At 47.3% G+C, this 22,275-nt stretch overlaps 1 protein-coding gene across 1 annotated transcript in view; it reads left to right on the forward strand.

Moving 5' to 3' along the window:
• The window catches only part of rtkna (rhotekin a), a 412,303-nt gene that overhangs the window by 235,256 nt on the left and 154,772 nt on the right, over positions 1-22,275 (forward strand). The window contains exon 9 of the mRNA XM_078204370.1: positions 15,454-15,585. Within this exon, the coding sequence (XP_078060496.1) occupies positions 15,454-15,585 (132 nt within the window). The remainder of the gene's footprint in view (positions 1-15,453; positions 15,586-22,275) is intronic.

The raw sequence follows: 22,275 nt of genomic DNA on the forward strand, positions 1-22,275 counted from the left end.
TCAAACATTCTGCAGGAGGAACATTGCACTGCCTTCACTTCCATCCCCTCCATATAACTTACTGCTACAAAGAAAAAGAATTGCTCCAATGGAACACTGAACCCTTTTTCCCCTTCCTCAGAGTGCACTGGGAAAGAACAAGGATTCAAAATTGAAGGGTAACAGAATGAATTTAAACCTGTCCTGTGTCGCCCGTTTCCGCCTAAGCCCTGCGAGCCAAAGCCCTTACAGCTCTCACTCTGCTTCCCACTCAGTCCACTGCCCGCTCCCGACACTGCCCGCTGTATAGTGCGGCCTGCTTATTATGTTCCAGTCGAACAATGAGGTCGAACCCCCCAGGTAACTGACTTTTATACTAAGAACTCAACCTCCCAGAATCCCCTTCAGCTGACGTCACTTCCCTTAATTTAAAACCTGAAAAAAGCCCGCAAAACAAACAAGGAATACAACAAATAAATAAATAAATAAATCAGTACTTTGCTTATCCTCAGCACTCCTGCTAAGAATCTCTCCCTCTCAGTCCTGCTCCAGTCGAACAAAGAGTTGGTTGGTAAGTTTGCCGACGACACGAAGGTTGGTGGGGTTGTGGATAGTCTGGAGGGATGTCAGAAGTTACAGAGGGACATAGATAGGATGCAAGACTGGGCGGACAAGTGGCAGATGGACTTCAACCCAGATAAATGCGTAGTGGTCCATTTTGGCAGGTCAAATGGGATGAAGGAGTACAATATAAAGGGAAAGACTCTTAGTACTGTAGAGGATCAGAAGGACCTTGGGGTCCGGGTCCAAACATAAGAACATAAGAACATAAGAAAAAGGAGCAGGAGTAGGCCATCTGGCCCTTCGAGCCTGCCCCGCCATTCAACAAGATCATGGCTGATCTGAAGCGAATCAGTTCCACTGACCCGCCTGCTCCCCATATCCCCTAATTCCCTTATCGATCAGAAAACTATCTACCTTTGATTTAAACATATTCAACGAGGAAGCCTCCACCACTTCAATGGGCAGAGAATTCCAGATATTCACTACCCTCTGAGAGAAGAAGTTCCCCCTCAATGTTCCTCCTGCATCCCAGGCGGTGATGGTGACCGTGCTGGAAGGTCGTTAGCTGGAGTGGGGGTAGAGTGTGTCCAACCTCTGCTCCACTCCACCCACCATCCTGGTGAGGGCCCCCTCTGAACAGTGCGGTGCTGCCTTCTTGTCTGACATCCCCTGCAGTCGTTGTGTTACAAGTACTGGGGAGCTGTTTCAATGGGGTCTTTCATCTTCTGCTTCTCTGTCTCTACCTCTCTCTGTCTGTGTTTGTCACTCTTTCTGTTTCCAGATGTCTATGTATGTCTTCTCTCTCTACTCCCTCTATGCCCTCTCCTTCTCCTCACTCTCTTTCTGGCTATGTCTCTTTGGCCCATTTTCTCTGTTTATCTCTTTCCCACTCTCTGTCTCACTTGCCATCTCACTTTCTCTCTCTCTGTCTGTCTCTTCCCCTCTCTGTTTCATTCTCCCTCTCTCTATTTTTCTCTGTTTCTCCTGCTGTCTGCCTCACCCACCCTCTCTCTTGCTGTCAGTCTGTCCCTCTCCCCCTCAATCTCTGTCTCTCCCTCTGTGTTTTGTTACGACCAGCCCCAGGTGAAGTTCACCACAGGTTGTTGATCTGGGCGAGACCCCCTCGATTTGTCACCATCCAGCTGGGATCCTCCCCCCCCCTCCCCCCCGCTGAATTAACACAGACCTGGGTGTGGGCTGACTGGCTCCATGTCTTTTTTCTATCCACCCTCTGCGCGTAGCATCAGGGTTTAATATAACAAGGATCCCTTTCCTTTCCATACCTTTTCTGGACCAAAGCTTCTGTTAAATGTCTTGTGAAAAGGAAGAGGGAAGCTTATGTAGGGATGAGGAAACAAGGTTCAGATGGCTCGATTGAGGGTTACAAGTTAGCAAGGAATGAGCTGAAAAAGGGGCTTAGGAGAGCTTGGAGGGGACATGAGAAGTCCTTGGCGGGTCGGATCAAGGAAAACCCCAAGGCTTTTTACTCTTATGTGAGGAATAAAAGAATGACCAGGGTGAGGTTAGGGCCGGTCAAGGACAGTAGTGGGAACTTGTGTATGGAGTCAGTAGAGATAGGCGAGGTGATGAATGAATACTTTTCTTCAGTGTTCACCAAGGAGAGGGGCCATGTTTTTGAGGAAGAGAAGGTGTTACAGGCTAATAGGCTGGAGGAAATAGATGTTCGGAGGGAGGATGTCTTGGCAGTTTTGAATAAACTGAAGGTCGATAAGTCCCCTGGGCCTGATGAAATGTATCCTAGGATTCTGTGGGAGGCAAGGGATGAGATTGCAGAGCCTTTGGCTTTGATCTTTGGGTCCTCGCTGTCCACGGGGATGGTGCCAGAGGACTGGAGAATGGCGAATGTTGTTCCTCTGTTTAAGAAAGGGAATAGAAATGACCCTGGTAATTATAGACCGGTTAGTCTTACTTCGGTGGTTGGTAAATTGATGGAAAGGGTCCTTAGGGATGGGATTTACGACCATTTAGAAAGATGCGGATTAATCCGAGATAGTCAGCACGGATTCGTGAAGGGCAAGTCGTGCCTCACAAATTTGATAGAATTTTTTGAGGAGGTAACTAAGTGTGTTGATGAAGGTAGGGCAGTTGATGTCATATACATGGATTTTAGTAAGGCGTTTGATAAGGTCCCCCATGGTCGGCTTATGATGAAAGTGAGGAGGTGTGGGATAGAGGGAAAGTTGGCCGATTGGATAGGTAACTGGCTGTCTGACCGAAGACAGAGGGTGGTGGTCGATGGAAAATTTTCGGATTGGAGGCAGGTTGCTAGCGGTGTGCCGCAGGGATCAGTGCTTGGTCCTCTGCTCTTTGTGATTTTTATTAATGACTTAGAGGAGGGGGCTGAAGGGTGGATCAGTAAATTTGCTGATGACACCAAGATTGGTGGAGTAGTGGATGAGGTGGAGGGCTGTTGTAGGCTGCAAAGAGACATAGATAGGATGCAAAGCTGGGCTGAAAAATGGCAAATGGAGTTTAACCCTGATAAATGTGAGGTGATTCATTTTGGTAGGACTAATTTAAATGTGGATTACAGGGTCAAAGGTAGGGTTCTGAAGACTGTGGAGGAACAGAGAGATCTTGGGGTCCATATCCACAGATCTCTAAAGGTTGCCAGTCAAGTGGATAGAGCTGTGAAGGAGGCCTATAGTGTGTTAGCTTTTATTAACAGGGGGTTGGAGTTTAAGAGCCGTGGGGGTATGCTGCAACTGTACAGGACCTTGGTGAGACCACATTTGGAATATTGTGTGCAGTTCTGGTCACCTCACTATAAGAAGGATGTGGAAGCGCTGGAAAGAGTGCAGAGGAGATTTACCAGGATGCTGCCTGGTTTGGAGGGTAGGTCATATGAGGAAAGGTTGAGGGAGCTAGGGCTGTTCTCTCTGGAGCGGAGGAGGCTGAGGGGAGACTTAATAGAGGTGTATAAAATGATGAAGGGGATAGATAGAGTGAACGTTCAAAGACTATTTCCTCGGGTGGATGGAGCTATTACAAGGGGGCATAACTATAGGGTTCGTGGTGGGAGATACAGGACGGATATCAGAGGTAGGTTCTTTACGCAGAGAGTGGTTGGGGTGTGGAATGGACTGCCTGCAGTGATAGTGGAGTCAGACACTTTAGAAACATTTAAGCGGTTATTGGATAGGCACATGGAGCACACCAGGATGATAGGGAGTGGGATAGCTTGATCTTGGTTTCAGATAAAGCTCGGCACAACATCGTGGGCCGAAGGGCCTGTTCTGTGCTGTACTGTTCTATGTTCTATGTTCTATGTTCAACTCTGTTCTGAACCGGCCCCCCCTTATTTTGAGGCTGTGCCCTCTAGTTCTGGTTTCCCTTCTAAGTGGAAAGAATCTCTCCACCTCTACCCTATCCAGCCCCTTCATTATCTTAAATGTCTCTATAAGATCACCCCTCATCCTTCTAAACTCCAACGAGTACAGACCCAATCTGTTTAATCTCTCCTCATAAGCTACACCCCTCATCTCCGGTGTCAACCTGGTGAACCTTCTCTGCACTCCCTCCAAGGCCAATATATCCTTTCGCAAATAAGGGGACCAAAACTGCACACAGTATTCCAGTTGCGGCCTCACCAGTGCCTTGTACAGTTGCAGCAAGACCTCCCTGCTTTTATATTCTATCCCCCTCGCGATAAAGGCCAACATTCCATTCGCCTTCTTGATCACCTGCTGCACCTGCAGACTGAGTTTTTGCGATTCGTGCACAAGGACCCCCAGGTCCCTCTGCACAGTCGCACGATGTAATTTTTCTCCATTTAAATAATATTCCAATTTACTATTATTTCTTCCAAAGTGGATAACCTCACATTTGCTAACGTTATATTCCATCTGCCAGATCCTCGCCCACTCGCTCAGCCTATCCAAATCTCTCTGCAGACTTTCCGCGTCCTCCACGCAATTCGCTTTCCCACTCACCTTCATGTCATCAGCAAACTTGAATACCCTAGATTCAGTCCCCTCCTCCAGATCATCTATGTAAATGGTAAACAATTGAGGCCCCAGCACCGATCCCTGTGGCACGCCACTGGTCACCAACTGCCAACCAGAAAAGCACCCATTTATCCCAACTCTGCTTCCTGTTAGATAGCCAATCCCCAATCCACGCCAACACCTTACCCCTAACTCCGTGTACCCCAATCTTCTGCAGCAACCTTTTGTGAGGCACCTTATCGAACGCCTTCTGGAAATCTAAAAACACCACATCCACCGGTTCCCCTCTGTCAACCTCACTAGTGACATCTTCATAAAAGTCCAGTAGATTCGTCAAACACGACTTTCCCTTCATGAATCCATGCTGCGTCTGCTTGATCGAACCATTCTTATTCAGGTGCTCTGTTATTTCCTCTTTAATAATGGACTCTAGCATCTTCCCAACTACGGACGTTAAGCTAACCGGCCTGTAGTTACCCGCCTTTTGTCTACTTCCTTTTTTAAACAGCGGCGTAACAGTAGCTGTTTTCCAGTCAGCCGGCACTACCCCAGAGTCCAGCGGGTTTTGATAAATTACTACTAACGCATCTGCTATTACCTCAGCCATTTCTTTCAGTACCCTGGGATGCATTCCACCCGGGCCCGGGGACTTGTCTACCTTCAGTCCTATTAGTCTACCAAGCACCACCTCCTTAGTAACAGTAATTGTATTAAGGACCTCCCCTCCCACCAACTCTCGATCTCTAATATTCGGCAAACTATTTGTGTCTTCCACCGTGAAGACCGACACAAAGAACTTATTTAAAGTCTTAGCCATTTCCTCGTTTTCCACTATTAAATCCCCCCCTCATCTTCCAAGGGTCCAACATTCACTCTAGCCACTCTATTCCTTTTTATATACTTGTAAAAACTTTTTTTATATTTTGAGCTAGTTTAGTTTCAAAGGACTCTAAAATCGGCCCCGCAGGTGGAGGAGGTGGTTAGGAAGGCGTATGGTGTGCTAGCCTTTATCAATCGAGGGATTGAATTTAGGAGTCGGGAGATAATGATGCAGCTATATAAGACCCTTGTCTGACCCCACTCGGAGTACTGTGCTCAGTTCTGGTTGCCTCATTACAAGAAGGATGTGGAAAAGATTGAAAGGGTGCAGAGGAGATTTACGAGGATGTTGCCTGGAATGAGTTGCCTGGATTGAGTTGCCTGGATTGAGTAGGTCGTGCCTCACAAACCTTATTGAGTTCTTTGGGAAGGTGACCAAAGAGGTGGATGAGGGTAAATCGGTTGATGTGGTATATATGGATTTCAGCAAAGCGTTTGATGAGGTTCCCCATGGTAAGCTTTTGCAGAAAACACGGACACATGGGATTGAGGGTGATTTAGTGGTTTGGATCAGGAATTGGCTAGCTGTAAGAAAACAAAGGGTGGTGGTTGATGGGAAATATTCATCCTGGGGTTCAGTTACTAGTGGTGTACCGCAAGGATCTGTATTGGGGCCACTGCTGTTTGTCATTTTTATTAATGAATTGGATGAGGGCGTGGAAATCTGGATTAGTAAATTTGCGGATGACACTAAAGTTGGTGGAGTTGTAGACAGTGCGGAGGGAAGTGGCAGGTTACAGAGGGACAGAGATAAGCTGCAGAGCTGGGCTGAGAGGTGACAAATGGAGTTTAATGCGGAAAAGTGTGAGGTGATTCACTTTGGAAGGAGGAACAGGAATACAGAGTACTGGGCTAATGGTAAGATACTTGTAGTGTGGATGAACAGAGGGATCTGGGTGTCCATGTGCATAGATCCCTGAAAGTTGACACCCAGGTTGATAGGGTTGTTAAGAAGGCGTACGGTGTGTTATCTTTTATTGGTAGAGGGATTGAGTTTCGGAGCCAGGAGGTCATGCTGCAACTGTACAAAACTCTGGTGCGGCCGCATTTGGAGTATTGCGTACAGTTCTGGTCGCCGTATTATAGGAAAGATGTGGAAGTGTTGGAAAGGGTGCAGAGGAGATTTACCAGGATGTTGCCTGGTATGGTGGGAAAATCGTATGAGGAAGGGCTGAGGGGCTTGAGGTTGTTTTCGTTAGAGAGAAGAAGGTCAAGAGGTGACTTAACAGAGGCATACAAGATGATCAGAGGATTAGATAGGGTGGATAGTGAGAGCCTTTTTCCTCGGATGGTGTTGGCTAGCACGAGGGGACATAGCTTTAAATTGAGGGGTGAGAGATATAGGACAGATGTTAGAGGTAGGTTCTTTACTCAGAGAGTAGTAAGGGCGTGGAATGCCCTGCCTGCAGCAGTGGTGGACTCGTCAACGTTTTGAGCGTTCAAGTGGTTATTGGATAAACATATGGATGATATTGGAATAGTGTAGATTAGAGGGGCTTTAGATTGGTACCACTCGTCGGCACAACATCGAGGGCCGAAGGGCCTGTACTGCGCTGTAATGTTCTATGTTCTATGTTCTATGAGTGGCATGCCTTATGAGGATAGGCTGAGGGAGCTCGGTCATTTCTCCTTGGAGAGACGTAGGATGAGAGCAGACCTAATAGAGGTATATAAGATGTTGAGAGGCATAGATCGAGTGGACTCTCAGAGGCTTTTTCCCAGGGCGGAAATGTCTGCTACGAGAGGACACAGGTTTAAGGTGCTGGGGGGTAGGTACAGGGGAAATGTTAGGGGGACGTTTTTAACACAGAGGGTGGTGGGCGAGTGGAATCGGCTGCCGTCAGTGGTGGTGGAGGCAAACTCAATAGGGTCTTTTAAGAGACTCCTGGATGAGTACATGGGACTTAATAGGATGGAGGGTTATAGGTAGGCCTAAAAGGTAGGGATATGTTCGGCACAACTTGTGGGGCTGAAGGGCCTGTTTGTGCTTTAATTTTTCTATGTTTCTATGTCTCTATTCCTCTCCAGATGTTCTTAAATCCTGCCTCTCAGGATCTTCTCCATCAACTTACCAACCACTGAGGTTAGACTCACCGGTCTATAATTTCCCGGGCTATCTCTTCTCCCTTTCTTGTATCACGGAACCACATCCGCCATCCTCCAATCCTCCAGAACCTCTTCCGTCTCCATTGATGAAGCAAAGATCATCGCCAGAGCCTCAGCAATCTCTTCCCTCACCTCCCACAGTAACCTGGGGTACATCCCATCCGGTCCCGGCGATTTATCTAACTTGATGCTTTTCAAAAGCTGCAACACATCCTCTTTCCTAATGTCCACATGCTCGATCTTCTCAGTCCACTGCAAGTCTGCACTGCAACTACCAAGATCCCTTTCCACTGTGAATACTGAAGCAAAGTGTTCATTGAGTACCTCTGCTATTTCTACCGGTTCTATACAGACTTCCCCACCGTCACATTTGATGGGTCCAACTCCTTCACATCTTATCCTCTTGCTCTTAACATACTTGTAGAATGCCTTGGGGTTTTCCTTTATCCTGTCTTCCAAGGCCTTCTCATGACCCCTTCTTGCTCTTCTAATTTCCTTCTTAAGTTCCTTCCTACTAGTCGTATTCTGTTCTAGATTTCTAACACTACCGAGCTCCCTGAATCTTTTGTAGGCTTTTCTTTTCTTCTTGACTAAATTTGTTACAGCTTTCGTGCACCATGGTTCCTGTGACCTACCATAACTCCCCTGTCTCATTGGAATGTTGCTGTGCAGAGCTCCAGACAAATTTTCAAGGAAAATTTGCCACATTTCTTCTGTACATTTCCCTGAGAAAACTTCCTTCCAATTTATGCCTCTAATTTCCTGCACAATAGCCTCATAATTGCCCTTACTCCAAATAAACACTTTCCTCGCTTGACTGATCCTATCTCTCTCCAATGCTAATGTAAAGGAGATAGAGTTGTGATCACTATCCCCAAAATGCTCTCCCACTGAGAGATCTGACACCTGCCCAGGTCCATTCCCTAATACCAAATCAAGTACAGCCTCTCCTCTTGTAGGCTTATCCACATCCTGTGCCAGGAAGCCCTCCTGAACACACCTAACAAACTCCTCCCCATCTAAACCCCTTACCCTAGGGATATTCCATTCGATATTTGGGAAATTAAAATCTCCCATCACGCCCTCTCTGTTATTATCACATCTCTCCAGGATCTGCTTCCCAATCTGCTCCTCCACATCCCTGCTATTATTGGGCGGCCTATAGAAAACACCCAGTAAAGTTATTGACCCCTTCCTGTTACTAACCTCCACCCACAGAGATTCCGTAGACAATCCCTCTGTGGCGTCCATCTTTTCTACCGCTGTGGCACGACCCCTGATCAGCAGTGCCACTCCCCCACCTCTTTTGCCTCCTTCCCTGTTCCTCCTGAAACATCTGAAACCCGGCACTTGAAGTATCCAGTCCTGTCCCTGAGATAACCAAGTCTCTGTAATGGCCACCACATCACACTTCCAAGTAGTGATCCACGCTCTAAGCTCATCCATTTTGTTCACTACACCCCTTGCGTTAAAATACACACATCTCAACCCTTCGGTCTGAGCGCTCCCCTTCTCCGTCACCTGCCTATCCTCCCTCTCACACTGTCTACCAGCCCCTTTTATTTTTAAGCTAACCTCCTCTCTCCCAGTCACCTAATTTTGATTCCCACCCTCCAACCATTCTAGTTTAAACACTCCCCAGTAGCCTTAGCAAACCTTCCTGCCAGGATATTGGTCCCCCTGGGATTTAACTGAAACCCGTCCTTTTTGTGCAGGTCGCACCTGCCCCTAAAGAGGTCCCAATGATCCAGGAACCTGAATCCCTGACCCCTGCTCCAATCCCTCAGCCACGCATTTATCCTCCACCTTATTCCGTTCCTTCCCTCACTGTCTCGTGGCACAGGCAGCAATCCCGAGATTACTACCTTTGCGTTCCTCCTTCTTAACTCCCTACCTAACTTCCTATATTCTCTTTTCATAACCCCTTCCCCTTTCCTGCCTAGGTCAGTGGTACCAGTATGCACCACGACCTCTGGCTCCTCTCCCTCCCACTTCAGGATTTCTTGGATACATAGAACATAGAACATAGAACATTACAGCGCAGAACAGGCCCTTCGGCCCACGATGCAGAAGGCAGAGAGTGGCTGTGGAGGGGTCTTTCTCTGCATGGCGGTCAGTGACCAGTGGAGTGCCCCAGGGATCTGTTCTGGGACCCTTGCTGTTTGTCATTTTCATAAATGACCTGGATGAGGAAGTGGAGGGATGGGTTGGTAAGTTTGCTGATGACACCAAGGTAGGTGGTGTTGTGGATAGTTTGGAGGGATGTCAGAAGTTGCAGCGAGACATAGATAGAATGCAAGACTGGGCGGAGAAGTGGCAGATGGACTTCAACCCGGATAAGTGTGTGGTGATCCATTTTGGCAGATCCAATGGGATGAAGCAGCAATATAATATGAAGGGTACCATTCTTAGCAGTGTAGAGGATCAGAAGGACCTTGGGGTCCGGGTCCATAGGACTCTTAAATCGGCCTCGCAGGTGGAGGATGCGGTCAAGAAGGCGTACGGCGTACTGGCCTTCATTAATCGAGGGATTGAGTTTAGGAGTCGGGAGATAATGCTGCAGCTTTATAGGACCCTGGTTAGACCCCACTTGGAGTACTGCGCGCAGTTCTGGTCACCTCATTACAGGAAAGATGTTGAAGCCATTGAAAGGGTGCAGAGGAGATTTACAAGGATGTTGCCTGGATTGGGGGGCATGCCTTATGAGGATAGGTTGAGGGAGCTTGGTCTCTTCTCCCTGGAGAGACGAAGGATGAGAGGTGACCTGATAGAGGTTTACAAGATGTTGAGAGGTCTGGATAGGGTAGACTCTCAGAGGCTATTTCCAAGGGCTGAAATGGTTGCTACGAGAGGACACAGGTTTAAGGTGCTGGGGGGTAGCTACAGAGGAGATGTCAGGGGTAAGTTTTTCACTCAGAGGGTGGTGGGTGAGTGGAATCGGCTGACGTCGGTGGTGGTGGAGGCAAACTCGTTGGGGTCTTTTAAGAGACTTCTGGATGAGTACATGGGATTTAATGGGATTGAGGGCTATAGATAGGCCTAGAGGTGGGGATGTGATCGGCGCAACCTGTGGGCCGAAGGGCCTGTTTGTGCTGTGGCTTTCTATGTTCTATGTTCTATGTTCTATGTTGCACCGACCAGTTAAAAAAAAAACTGTGACCCTCCAACCTAAACCAATTTCTTTTCGTCCATGAACCTATCTACGGATCTCTTAAACGCCCCCAAACTAGGCGCATTTACTACTGATGCTGGCAGGGCATTCCAATCCCTCACCACCCTCTGGGTAAAGAACCTACCCCTGACATCGGTTCTATAACTACCCCCCCTCAATTTAAAGCCATGCCCCCTCGTGCTGGATTTCTCCATCAGAGGAAAAAGGCTATCACTATCCACCCTATCTAAACCTCTAATCATCTTATATGTTTCAATAAGATCCCCTCTTAGCCGCCGCCTTTCCAGCGAAAACAATCCCAAATCCCTCAGCCTCTCCTCATAGGATCTCCCCTCCATACCAGGCAACATCCTGGTAAACCTCCTCTGCACCCTCTCCAAAGCCTCCACATCCTTCCTGTAATGTGGGGACCAGAACTGCACACAGTACTCCAAGTGCGGCCGCACCAGAGTTGTGTACAGTTGCAACATAACGCTACGACTCCTAAATTCAATCCCCCTACCAATAAACGCCAAGACACCATATGCCTTCTTAACAACCTTATCTACTTGATTCCCAACTTTCAGGGATCTATGCACACATACACCTAGATCCCTCTGCTCCTCCACACTATTCAAAGTCCTCCCGTTAGCCCTATACTCAACACATCTGTTATTCCTACCAAAGTGAATTACCTCACACTTCTCCGCATTAAACTCCATCCGCCACCTCTCGGCCCAACTTTGCAACCTGTCTAAGTCTTCCTGCAAACTACGACACCCTTCCTCACTGTCTACCACACCACCGACTTTGGTGTCATCAGCAAATTTGCTAATCCACCCAACTATACCCTCATCCAGATCATTAATAAATATTACAAACAGCAGTGGCCCCAAAACAGATCCTTGAGGTACACCACTTGTAACCGCACTCCATGATGAATATTTACTATCAACCACCACCCTCTGTTTCCTATCCGCTAGCCAATTCCTGATCCAATTTCCTAGATCACCCCCAATCCCATACATCTGCATTTTCTGCAGAAGCCTACCATGGTGAACCTTATCAAACGCCTTACTAAAATCCATATATACCACGTCCACTGCCTTGCCCCCATCCACCTCCATGGTCACTTTCTCAAAAAACTCAATAAGGTTAGTAAGGCACGACCTACCTGCCACAAAACCATGCTGACTATCACCTATCAATTCATTACTCTCCAAATAACTATAAATCCTATCCCTTATAATTTTTTCCAACATCTTGCCGACAACAGAAGTGAGACTCACCGGTCTATAATTCCCGGGGAAGTCTCTGTTCCCCTTCTTAAACAATGGGACAACATTCGCTAACCTCCAATCTTCTGGTACTATACCAGAGGCCAACGACGACCTGAAGATCAGAGCCAGAGGCTCTGCAATCACTTCTCTTGCCTCCCAGAGAATCCTTGGATAAATCCCATCCGGACCAGGGGATTTATCTATTTTCAGACCCTCCAGAATATCCTGCACATCCTCCTTATCAACTGTAATACTGTCTATTCTACTCCCTTGCAACCCAGTGTCCTCCTCAGCTATATTCATGTCCCCTTGCGTGAACACCGAAGAGAAATATTGGTTCAATGCTTCACCAATCTCCTCCGGTTCCACACATAACTTCCCTCTGCCATCTATAACTGGCCCTAAACTTGCCCTAACCAACCTTCTGTTCTTGACATACCTATAGAACGCCTTAGGATTCTCTTTAACCCTATCCGCCAAAGTCTTCTCATGTCCCCTTTTAGCCCTTCTAAGCTCGCTCTTCAACTCCCTCTTAGCCAATCTAAAGCTTTCTAGTGCACTACCCGAGTGCTCACGTCTCATCCGAACATAAGCCTCCTTTTTCTTTTTAACCAACAAAGAAACTTTTTTGGTGCACCACGGTTCCCTAGCCCTACCAATTCCTCCTTGCCTGACAGGGACATACCTATCACAGACTCGCAGTAGCTGCTCCTTGAAAAAACTCCACATGTCGGACGTTCCCAGTCCCTGTAATCTCCTAGTCCAACCTATGTTTCCTAATTCTCTCCTAATAGCCTCATAATTACCCTTCCCCCAGCTAAAACCACTGGCCCGAGGTTCATGCCTATCCCTTTCCATCACTAAGGTGAACGTAACCGAATTGTGGTCACTATCACCAAAATGCACACCAACTTCCAAGTCTAGCACCTGGTCTGGCTCATTTCCCAGCACCAGATCCAATATAGCCTCACCTCTAGTTGGCCTGTCTACATACTGAGTCAAAAAACCTTCCTGCACGCTTTGAACAAAAACTGACCCCTCTAACGAGCTAGAGCTATAACAATTCCAGTCAATATTAGTCAAGTTAAAATCCCCCATAACAATTGCCCTATTACTTTCACTCCTAAGCAGGATTGACTCCGCAATCCTTTCCTCAACCTCTCTAGAACTTTTAGGAGGTCTATAAAAGACTCCCAACAGGGTGACCTCTCCTCTCCTATTTCTAATCTCCGCCCATACTACCTCAACAGATAAGTCCTCATCAAACCTCCTCTCTGACACTGTGATACAATCTCTGACCAATAATGCTACCCCTCCCCCTCTTCTACCTCCTTCCCTACTTCGACTAAAACATTTGAACCCCGGGACCTGCAGCATCCATTCCTGCCCCTGCTCTATCCATGTCTCTGAAATAGCCACAACATCGAAGTCCCAGGTACTGATCCACGCTGCAAGTTCACCCACTTTATTGCGAATACTCCTGGCATTGAAGTATACACATTTCAAACCCTGCTCCACCCCACCTCTGCAATGCCGTGCATTGCAGTCCCCATCCATGCATCCCTCACTTTCAGCCCCACTACTCAGGATCCCTCCCCCCCCCCGAATCAGTTTAAACCTCCCTGCATGGCCTTAGCAAATTTACCCCCCAGGATATTGGTCCCCTTCTGATTAAGGTGTAGACCATCCTTCTCATAGAGGTCACACCTTCCCCAGTACGAGCCCCAATTGCTTAAGTACCTGAACCCCTCCCTCCTGCACCATCCCCTCAGCCATGAATTCAAACCTTCCCTCTCCCTATTCCTCTCTAAACTATCCCGTGGTACAGGCAAGAGTCCAGAGATAACCACTCTGTCAGTCTTGGCCTTTAGTTTCCACCCCAACTCCATAAATCCCTGCCTAATATCCCCTTCCCCTCTCCTCCCTATGTCGTGTGTCCCCACATGTACAATAACTTGTGGTTTATCTCCCTCCCCCCTAAGAGTCCTGAATACCCTGTCAGACACATCCCGGACCCCAGCCCCTGGTAGGCAACACACCAACCCTGAGTCCCTACCTTTAGTTCCGACCCTCCTATCTGTCCCCTTAATTGTGGAGTCCCCAATCACAAGGCCCAGTCTTTTACAGCCCCTAACCACCTGAGCTTTCTCACTCGGCTCACCCCCAGAGATCTGCTCTCTATGCTCAGTTGATTCCTCCTCAACTGTAGCCTCCAGCACCGAAAACCTATTATGGAGGGGAACCGCCCCAGGGGATTGTCTTCCCGATACGGTCAGAAACATCCCTGATCCCGGCACCAGGGAGGCAAACCACCATCCGCGTTTCTCGACTTCCTCCACAGAAACGCCTGTCTGACCCCCTCACTGTAGAGTCCCCAATCACCACTGCCTTCCTACTCCTTTCCTTACCCTTCTGTGCTACAAGGCCGGACTCCGCGCCGGAGGTACGACCACTGCTGCTTCCACCAGGTGGGCTGTCCACCCCAACAGTACTCAAACAAGAGTAGTTATTTTTAAGGAGCACAACCACTGGGGTACTCTCTACCACCTGACTTTTCCCTTTCCTGACTGTGACCCACTTGCCTGCCTCTTGTGGCCCCGGTGTGACCACCTGCCTATAACTCCGATCTATCACCTCCTCGTTTTCCCTGACCAGACGGACATCCTCGAGCTGCAGCTCCAGTTCCCTAACTCGGTCCCTTAGGAGCCGCAGCTCGACGCACCCAGTGCAGGTATGCACTTCTGGGAGGCTCAGAGACTCCACGACCTCCCACATCCGGCACTGTTATGTGAGACTTTGTCGAAAGCCTTCTGAAAGTCTAAATAAACCACATCCACTGGTTCTCCTCCAGTTGGTGGTGGTGAGCTGCCTTCTTGAAATACTGCAGTCCATGTTCTGTGGATTGACTCACAATGCCACTGCCAAAGGATCTGGAAGTCCCAGGACTGGTTCACCTTATAACAGACTGTGTTTGACATGCATTTCTTTGATAATGTTGTCAATAATTCAATTGTTATTTAAATGTGCTAATTGGGGAGGGATGTGGCTTTGAAGAGGAAGCTGTCCAAGGATCATGTTTATCCAGCCGAGGCGGAGTGTTCAAATCCTGGAGCCTGAGCTCCGGATTGTCCATGCCAGTTAGAAGTCTGGAGTCATGGAGTACGGTAATATTCATATCCCTCTCCGTACAGAGTTACTTACCTTAATAATCTGATCATTCATTCAGATACCACAGAAGATTATTCCTGTTTGTACAAGTGTTCTGGCAATCTCCAAAGCCCAACATTTTAGTTACTTTACCTTTACAGAAAAGATCTTCCCAGAACTAAACTTTACCTCCAAAATATTAACATACAGAAGTCTATTTTCAAAATATATTCAAATTAATTATCCAGATTCATGCTGGTTTTCCTTCAGTAATCCACATTTGTCTGAGAAACTGTAACTCTTTGTCCCAGGTTATTGTTTCTGGACACCTGGTTAAACTGACTGCTCTGCTGTTTAATTATGTTTTTTGCTGTTATAGCAGATGGTGGGTGATCGCCACAACTGGACCAGGATGTACTGCGTGCTGCAGGGAAACAACCTCTTCTGTTACTACTCACCCGAGGAAGTCGATGCCAAATTAGATGCAGCTTTCACTATCACCATCAATAAGGTCTTTTGGAATAGAATTTCAACACAACCCTTAGCAATATTCATAGAACATAGAACAGTACAGCACAGAACAGGCCCTTCGGCCCACGATGTTGTGCCGAGCTTTATCTGAAACCAAGATCAAGCTATCCCACTCCCTATCATCCTGGTGTGCTCCATGTGCCTATCCAATAACCGCTTAAATGTTCCTAAAGTGTCTGACTCCACTATCACTGCAGGCAGTCCATTCCACACTCCAACCACTCTCTGCGTAAAGAACCTACCTCTGATATCCTTCCTGTATCTCCCACCACGAACCCTATAGTTATGCCCCCTTGTAATAGCTCCATCCACCCGAGGAAATAGTCTTTGAACGTTCACTCTATCTATCCCCTTCATCGTTTTATAAGAACATAAGAACGTAAGAAATAGGAGCAGGAGTAGGCATTTGTATGTGCATTTAGAACGGAACAATCTCATTAGTGACAGACAGCATGGTTTTGTAAGAGGGAGGTCGTGCCTTACAAATTTGGTGGAGTTTTTTGAGGAAGTGACAAAAACGGTTGATGAAGGAAGGGCCGTGGATGTCGTCTATATGGATTTCAGTAAGGCATTTGACAAAGTCCCACATGGCAGGTTGGTTAAGAAGGTTAAGGCTCATGGGATACAAGGAGAAGTGGCTCGATGGGTGGAGAAGTGGCTTGGCCATAGGAGACAGAGGGTAGTGGTCGAAGGGTCTTTTTCCGGCTGGAGGTCTGTGACCAGTGGTGTTCCGCAGGGCTCTGTACTGGGACCTCTGCTATTTGTGATATATATAAATGATTTGGAAGAAGGTGTAACTGGTGTAATCAGCAAGTTTGCGGATGACACGAAGATGGCTGGAATTGCGGATAGCGAAGAGCATTGTCGGGCAATACAGCAGGATATAGATAGGCTGGAAAATTGGGCGGAGAGGTGGCAGATGGAATTTAATCCGGATAAATGCGAAGTGATGCATTTTGGAAGAAATAATGTAGGGAGGAGTTATACAATAAATGGCAGAGTCATCAGGAGTATAGAAACACAGAGGGACCTAGGTGTGCAAGTCCACAAATCCTTGAAGGTGGCAACACAGGTGGAGAAGGTGGTGAAGAAGGCATATGGTATGCTTGCCTTTATAGGACGGGGTATAGAGTATAAAAGCTGGAGTCTGATGATGCAGCTGTATAGAACGCTGGTTAGGCCACATTTGGAGTACTGCGTCCAGTTCTGTTCGCCGCACTACCAGAAGGACGTGGAGGCATTGGAGAGAGTGCAGAGAAGGTTTACCAGGATGTTGCCTGGTATGGAGGGTCTTAGCTATGAGGAGAGATTGGGTAGACTGGGGTTGTTCTCCCTGGAAAGACGGAGAATGAGGGGAGATCTAATAGAGGTATACAAGATTATGAAGGGTATAGATAGGGTGAACAGTGGGAAGCTTTTTCCCAGGTCGGAGGTGACGATCACGAGGGGTCACGGGCTCAAGCTGAGAGGGGCGAAGTATAACTCAGACATCAGAGGGACGTTTTTTACACAGAGGGTGGTGGGGGCCTGGAATGCGCTGCCAAGTAGGGTGGTGGAGGCAGGCACGCTGACATCGTTTAAGACTTACCTGGATAGTCACATGAGCAGCCTGGGAATGGAGGGATACAAACGATTGGTCTAGTTGGACCAAGGAGCGGCACAGGCTTGGAGGGCCGAAGGGCCTGTTTCCTGTGCTGTACTGTTCTTTGTTCTTTGTTCTTGGTAGGCCATCTAGCCCCTCGAGCCTGCCCCGCCATTCAATAAGATCATGGCTGATCTGACGTGGATCAGTACCACTAACCCGCCTGATCCCCATAACCCTTAATTGCCTTACCGATCAGGATTCCATCCATCCGCGCTTTAAACATATTCAGCGAGGTAGCCTCCACCACCTCAGTGGGCAGAGAATTCCAGAGATTCACCACCCTCTGGGAGAAGAAGTTCCTCCTCAACTCTGTCTTAAACCGACCCCCCTTTATTTTGAGGCTGTGTCCTCTAGTTTTAACTTCCTTACTAAGTGGAAAGAATCTCTCCGCCTCCACCCTATCCAGCCCCCGCATTATCTTATAAGTCTCCATAAGATCCCCCCTCATCCTTCTAAACTCCAACGAGTACAAACCCAATCTCCTCAGCCTCTCCTCATAATCCAAACCCCTCATCTCCGGTATCAACCTGGTGAACCTTCTCTGCACTCCCTCCAATGCCAATATATCCTTCCTCATATAAGGGGACCAATACTGCACACAGTATTCCAGCTGCGGCCTCACCAATGCCCTGTACAGGTGCATCAAGACATCCCTGCTTTTATATTCTATCCCCCTCGCGATATAGGCCAACATCCCATTTGCCTTCTTGATCACCTGTTGTATCTGCAGACTGGGCTTTTGCGTCTCATGCACAAGGACCCCCAGGTCCCTTTGCACGGTAGCATGTTTTAATTTGTTTCCATTGAGATAGTAATCCCATTTGTTATTATTTCCTCCAAAGTGTATAACCTCGCATTTCTCAACGTTATACTCCATTTGCCATATCCTCGCCCACTCACTCAGCCTGTCCAAATCTCTCTGCAGATCTTCTCCGTCCTCCACACGATTCACTTTTCCACTTATCTTTGTGTCGTCTGCAAACTTCGTTACCCTACACTCCGTCCCCTCCTCCAGATCATCGATATAAATGGTAAATAGTTGCGGCCCGAGTACCGATCCCTGCGGCACGCCACTAGTTACCTTCCTCCAACCGGAAAAACACCCATTTATTCCGACTCTTTGCTTCCTGTCGGATAGCCAGTCCCCAATCCACTTTAACACACTACCCCCAACTCCGTGTGCCCTAATCTTCTTCAGCAGCCTTTTATGGGGCACCTTATCAAACGCCTTTTGGAAATCCAAAAACACCGCATCCACAGGTTCTCCTCCATCAACCGCCCTAGTCACATCTTCATAAAAATCCAACATGTTCGTCAAGCACGACTTTCCCCTCATGAATCCATGCTGCGTCTGATTGATCGAACCATTTCTATCCAGATGCCCTGCTATCTCCTCTTTAATAATGGATTCCAGCATTTTCCCTACTACAGACGTTAAGCTGACCGGCCTATAGTTACCCGCCTTTTGTCTCCTTCCTTTTTTAAACAGCGGCGTAACATTAGCCGTTTTCCAATCAACCGGCACTACCCCAGAATGCAACGAGTTTTGAGAAATAATCACTAACGCATCCACTATTACCTCTGACATTTCTTTCAATACCCTGGGATGCATTCCATCCGGACCCGGGGACTTGTCCACCTTCAGTCCCATTAGTCTACCCAGCACTGCCTCTCTGGTAACATTAATCGTATTAAGTATTTCTCCTGCTGCCAACCCTCGATCGTTAATATTTGGCAAACTATTTGTGTCCTCCACCGTGAAGACCGACACAAAAAACTTATTTAAAGACTCAGCCATATCCTCATTTCCCACTATTAACTCCCCCCTCTCATCCTCCAAGGGTCCAACATTCACTCTAGCCACTCTATTCCTTTTTATATATTTATAAAAACTTTTACTATCATTTTTTATATTAATTGCTAGCCTAGCTTCATATGAGGAAGGATATATTGGCATTGGAGGGAGTGCAGAGAAGGTTCACCAGGTTGATACCGGAGATGAGGGGTTTGGATTATGAGAGGCTGAGGAGATTGGGGTTGTACTCGTTGGAGTTTAGAAGGATGAGGGGGGATCTTATGGAGACTTATAAGATAATGCGGGGGCTGGATAGGGTGGAGGCGGAGAGATTCTTTCCACTTAGTAAGGAAGTTAAAACTAGAGGACACAGCCTCAAAATAAAGGGGGGTCGGTTTAAGACAGAGTTGAGGAGGAACTTCTTCTCCCAGAGGGTGGTGAATCTCTGGAATTCTCTGCCCACTGAGGTGGTGGAGGCTACCTCGCTGAATATGTTTAAAGCACGGATGGATGGATTCCTGAGCGGTAAGGGAATTAAGGGTTATGGGGATCAGGCGGGTAAGTGGTACTGATCCACGTCAGATCAGCCATGATCTTATTGAATGGCGGGGCAGGCTCGAGGGGCTAGATGGCCTACTCCTGCTCCTATTTCTTATGTTCTTATGTTCTTATGTTCTAGTCTATCCTTCCTTTCTTTATCGCTTTCTTAGTCTCTCTTTGTTGTTTCTTAAATTTTTCCCAGTCACTTGTTTCTCCACTATTTTTGGCCACTCTGTACGCACCTGTTTTTATTTTAATACTCTCCTTTATTTCCTTCGTTATCCACGGCTGGTTCTCCCTTTTCTTACAATCCTTGTTTTTTGCTGGAATATATTTTTGCTGAGAACTGAAAAGGATCTCCTTAAAAATCCTCCACTGTTCCTCAGCTATCCTACCTGCCAGCCTGCTCTCCCAGTCTACCTTAGCCAATTCATCCCTCATCCTATCATATTTCCCTCTGTTCAAACAGAGGACACTGGTTTGAGACCAAACTTTCTCCTCTTCCATCTGAATCAGAAATTCGACCATATTGTGGTCACTAGACCCAAGAGGGTCCTTCACAATAAGATCCTTAATTCTACCTACCTCGTTACACAATACCAGATCCAAAATAGCTCGTTCCCTCGTCGGTTCCGTAACATGCTGTTCAAGGAAACTATCCCGACAGCATTCTAAGAACTCTTCCTTCATTCCACCCTTACCGACTTGAGTCTGCCAGTCAATGTGCATGTTGAAGTCCCCCATGATTATTGCCGTTCCGTTTTTACACGCATCCCTTATCTGCTTGTTTATAGCCCTCCCTACCTCAACATTATTATTTGGGGGCCTATATACCACACCTACTAGTGTCTTTCTCCCTCTACTATTCCTCATCTCTACCCATAATGATTCCACGTTTTGTTCCTCAGAGCCTATGTCATCCCTCAGTACTACCCTGATATTATCTCTTATTAATAGCGCGACCCCACCACCTTTTCCTTCCTGTCTATTCTTCCTAAACGCCTGATACCCCTGGATATTCATCTCCCAGTCCTGGTCACCTTTCAGCCACGTTTCTGTAATGGCCACTTGTGCTGATTTGCACCATCAACTCATTTACCTTGTTCCGAATGCTTCGTGCATTCAGGCAAAGTGTCCTTATTCCAGCTTTTATCTGGACCCGCTTTGATGAGTCGCGAACACCCTCTCCCTCTACTCCCTTATCTAAATTACCACCTTCATTCACTTGCACCCTCTCCTCTACCATTAATTTTGTAATTCCCCTTACCCCTGCATCCTCCCCCCCATCAATTAGTTCCTTGATCCTAGTCAACTTTTCTAGCTCCCCTCCCCCCAACCTATCTAGTTTAAATTCTCCCCAGTAGCCTTAGCCAACCTACCGGCCAGGATATTGGTCCCCCTGTGATAAACCTATATTAAGTCTCCCCTCAGACTCCTCCGCTCCAGAGAGAACAGCCCTAGCTCCCTCAACCTTTCCTCAAAAGACCTACCCTCCAAACCAGGCAGCATCCTGGTAAATCTCCTCTGCACTCTTTCCAGCGCTTCCATATCCTTCTTATAGTGAGGTGACCAGAACTGCACACTTTATTCCAAATGTGGTCTCACCAAGGTCCTGTACAGTTGCAGCATAACCCAACGGCTCTTAAACTCCATCCTCCTGTTAATAAAAGCTAACACACTATAGGCCTTCTTCACAGCTCTATCCACTTGAGTGGCAACCTTTAGAGATCTGTGGATATGGACCCCAAGATCTCTCTGTTCCTCCACAGTCTTCAGAACCCTACCTTTGACCCTGTAATCCACATTTAAATTTGTCCTACCAAAATGTATCACCTCACATTTATCAGGGTTAAACTCCATTTGCCATTTTTCAGCCCAGCTTTGCATCCTATCTATGTCTCTTTGCAGCCTACAACAGCCCTCCACCTCATCCACTACTCCACCAATCTTGGTGTCATCAGCAAATTTACTGATCCACCCTTCAGCCCCCTCCTCTAAGTCATTAATAAAAATCACAAAGAGCAGAGGACCAAGCACTGATCCCTGTGGCACTCCGCTAGCAACCTGCCTCCAGTCCGAAAATTTTCCATCCACCACCACCCTCTGTCTTCGATCAGATAGCCAGTTACCTATCCAATCAGCCAACTTTCCCTCTATCCCACACCTCCTTACTTTCATCATAAGCCGACCATGGGGGACCTTATCAAACGCCTGACTAAAATCCATGTATATGACATCAACTGCCCTACCTTCATCAACACACTTAGTTACCTCCTCAAAAAATTCAATCAAATTTGTGAGGCACGACTCGCCCTTCACGAATCCGTGCTGACTATCCCGGATTAATCCGCATCTTTCTAAATGGTCGTAAATCCCATCCCTAAGGACCTTTTCCATCAATTTACCAACCACTGAAGTAAGACTAACCGGTCTATAATTACCAGGGTCATTTCTATTCCCTTTCTTAAACAGAGGAACAACATACGCCATTCTCCAGTCCTCTGGCACCATCCCCGTGGACAGTGAGGACCCAAAGATCAAAGCCAAAGGCTCTGCAATCTCATCCCTTGCCTCCCAAAGAATCCTAGGATACATTTCATCTTGCCCAGGGGACTTATCGACCTTCATAGAAGAATATTCATAGAAACCCTACAATGCAGAAGGAGGCCATTCCGCCCATCGAGTCTACA

The sequence above is a fragment of the Mustelus asterias genome, unplaced genomic scaffold (genome assembly GCF_964213995.1).
Source record: "Mustelus asterias unplaced genomic scaffold, sMusAst1.hap1.1 HAP1_SCAFFOLD_315, whole genome shotgun sequence".
NCBI classification, from domain to species: domain Eukaryota; kingdom Metazoa; phylum Chordata; class Chondrichthyes; order Carcharhiniformes; family Triakidae; genus Mustelus; species Mustelus asterias.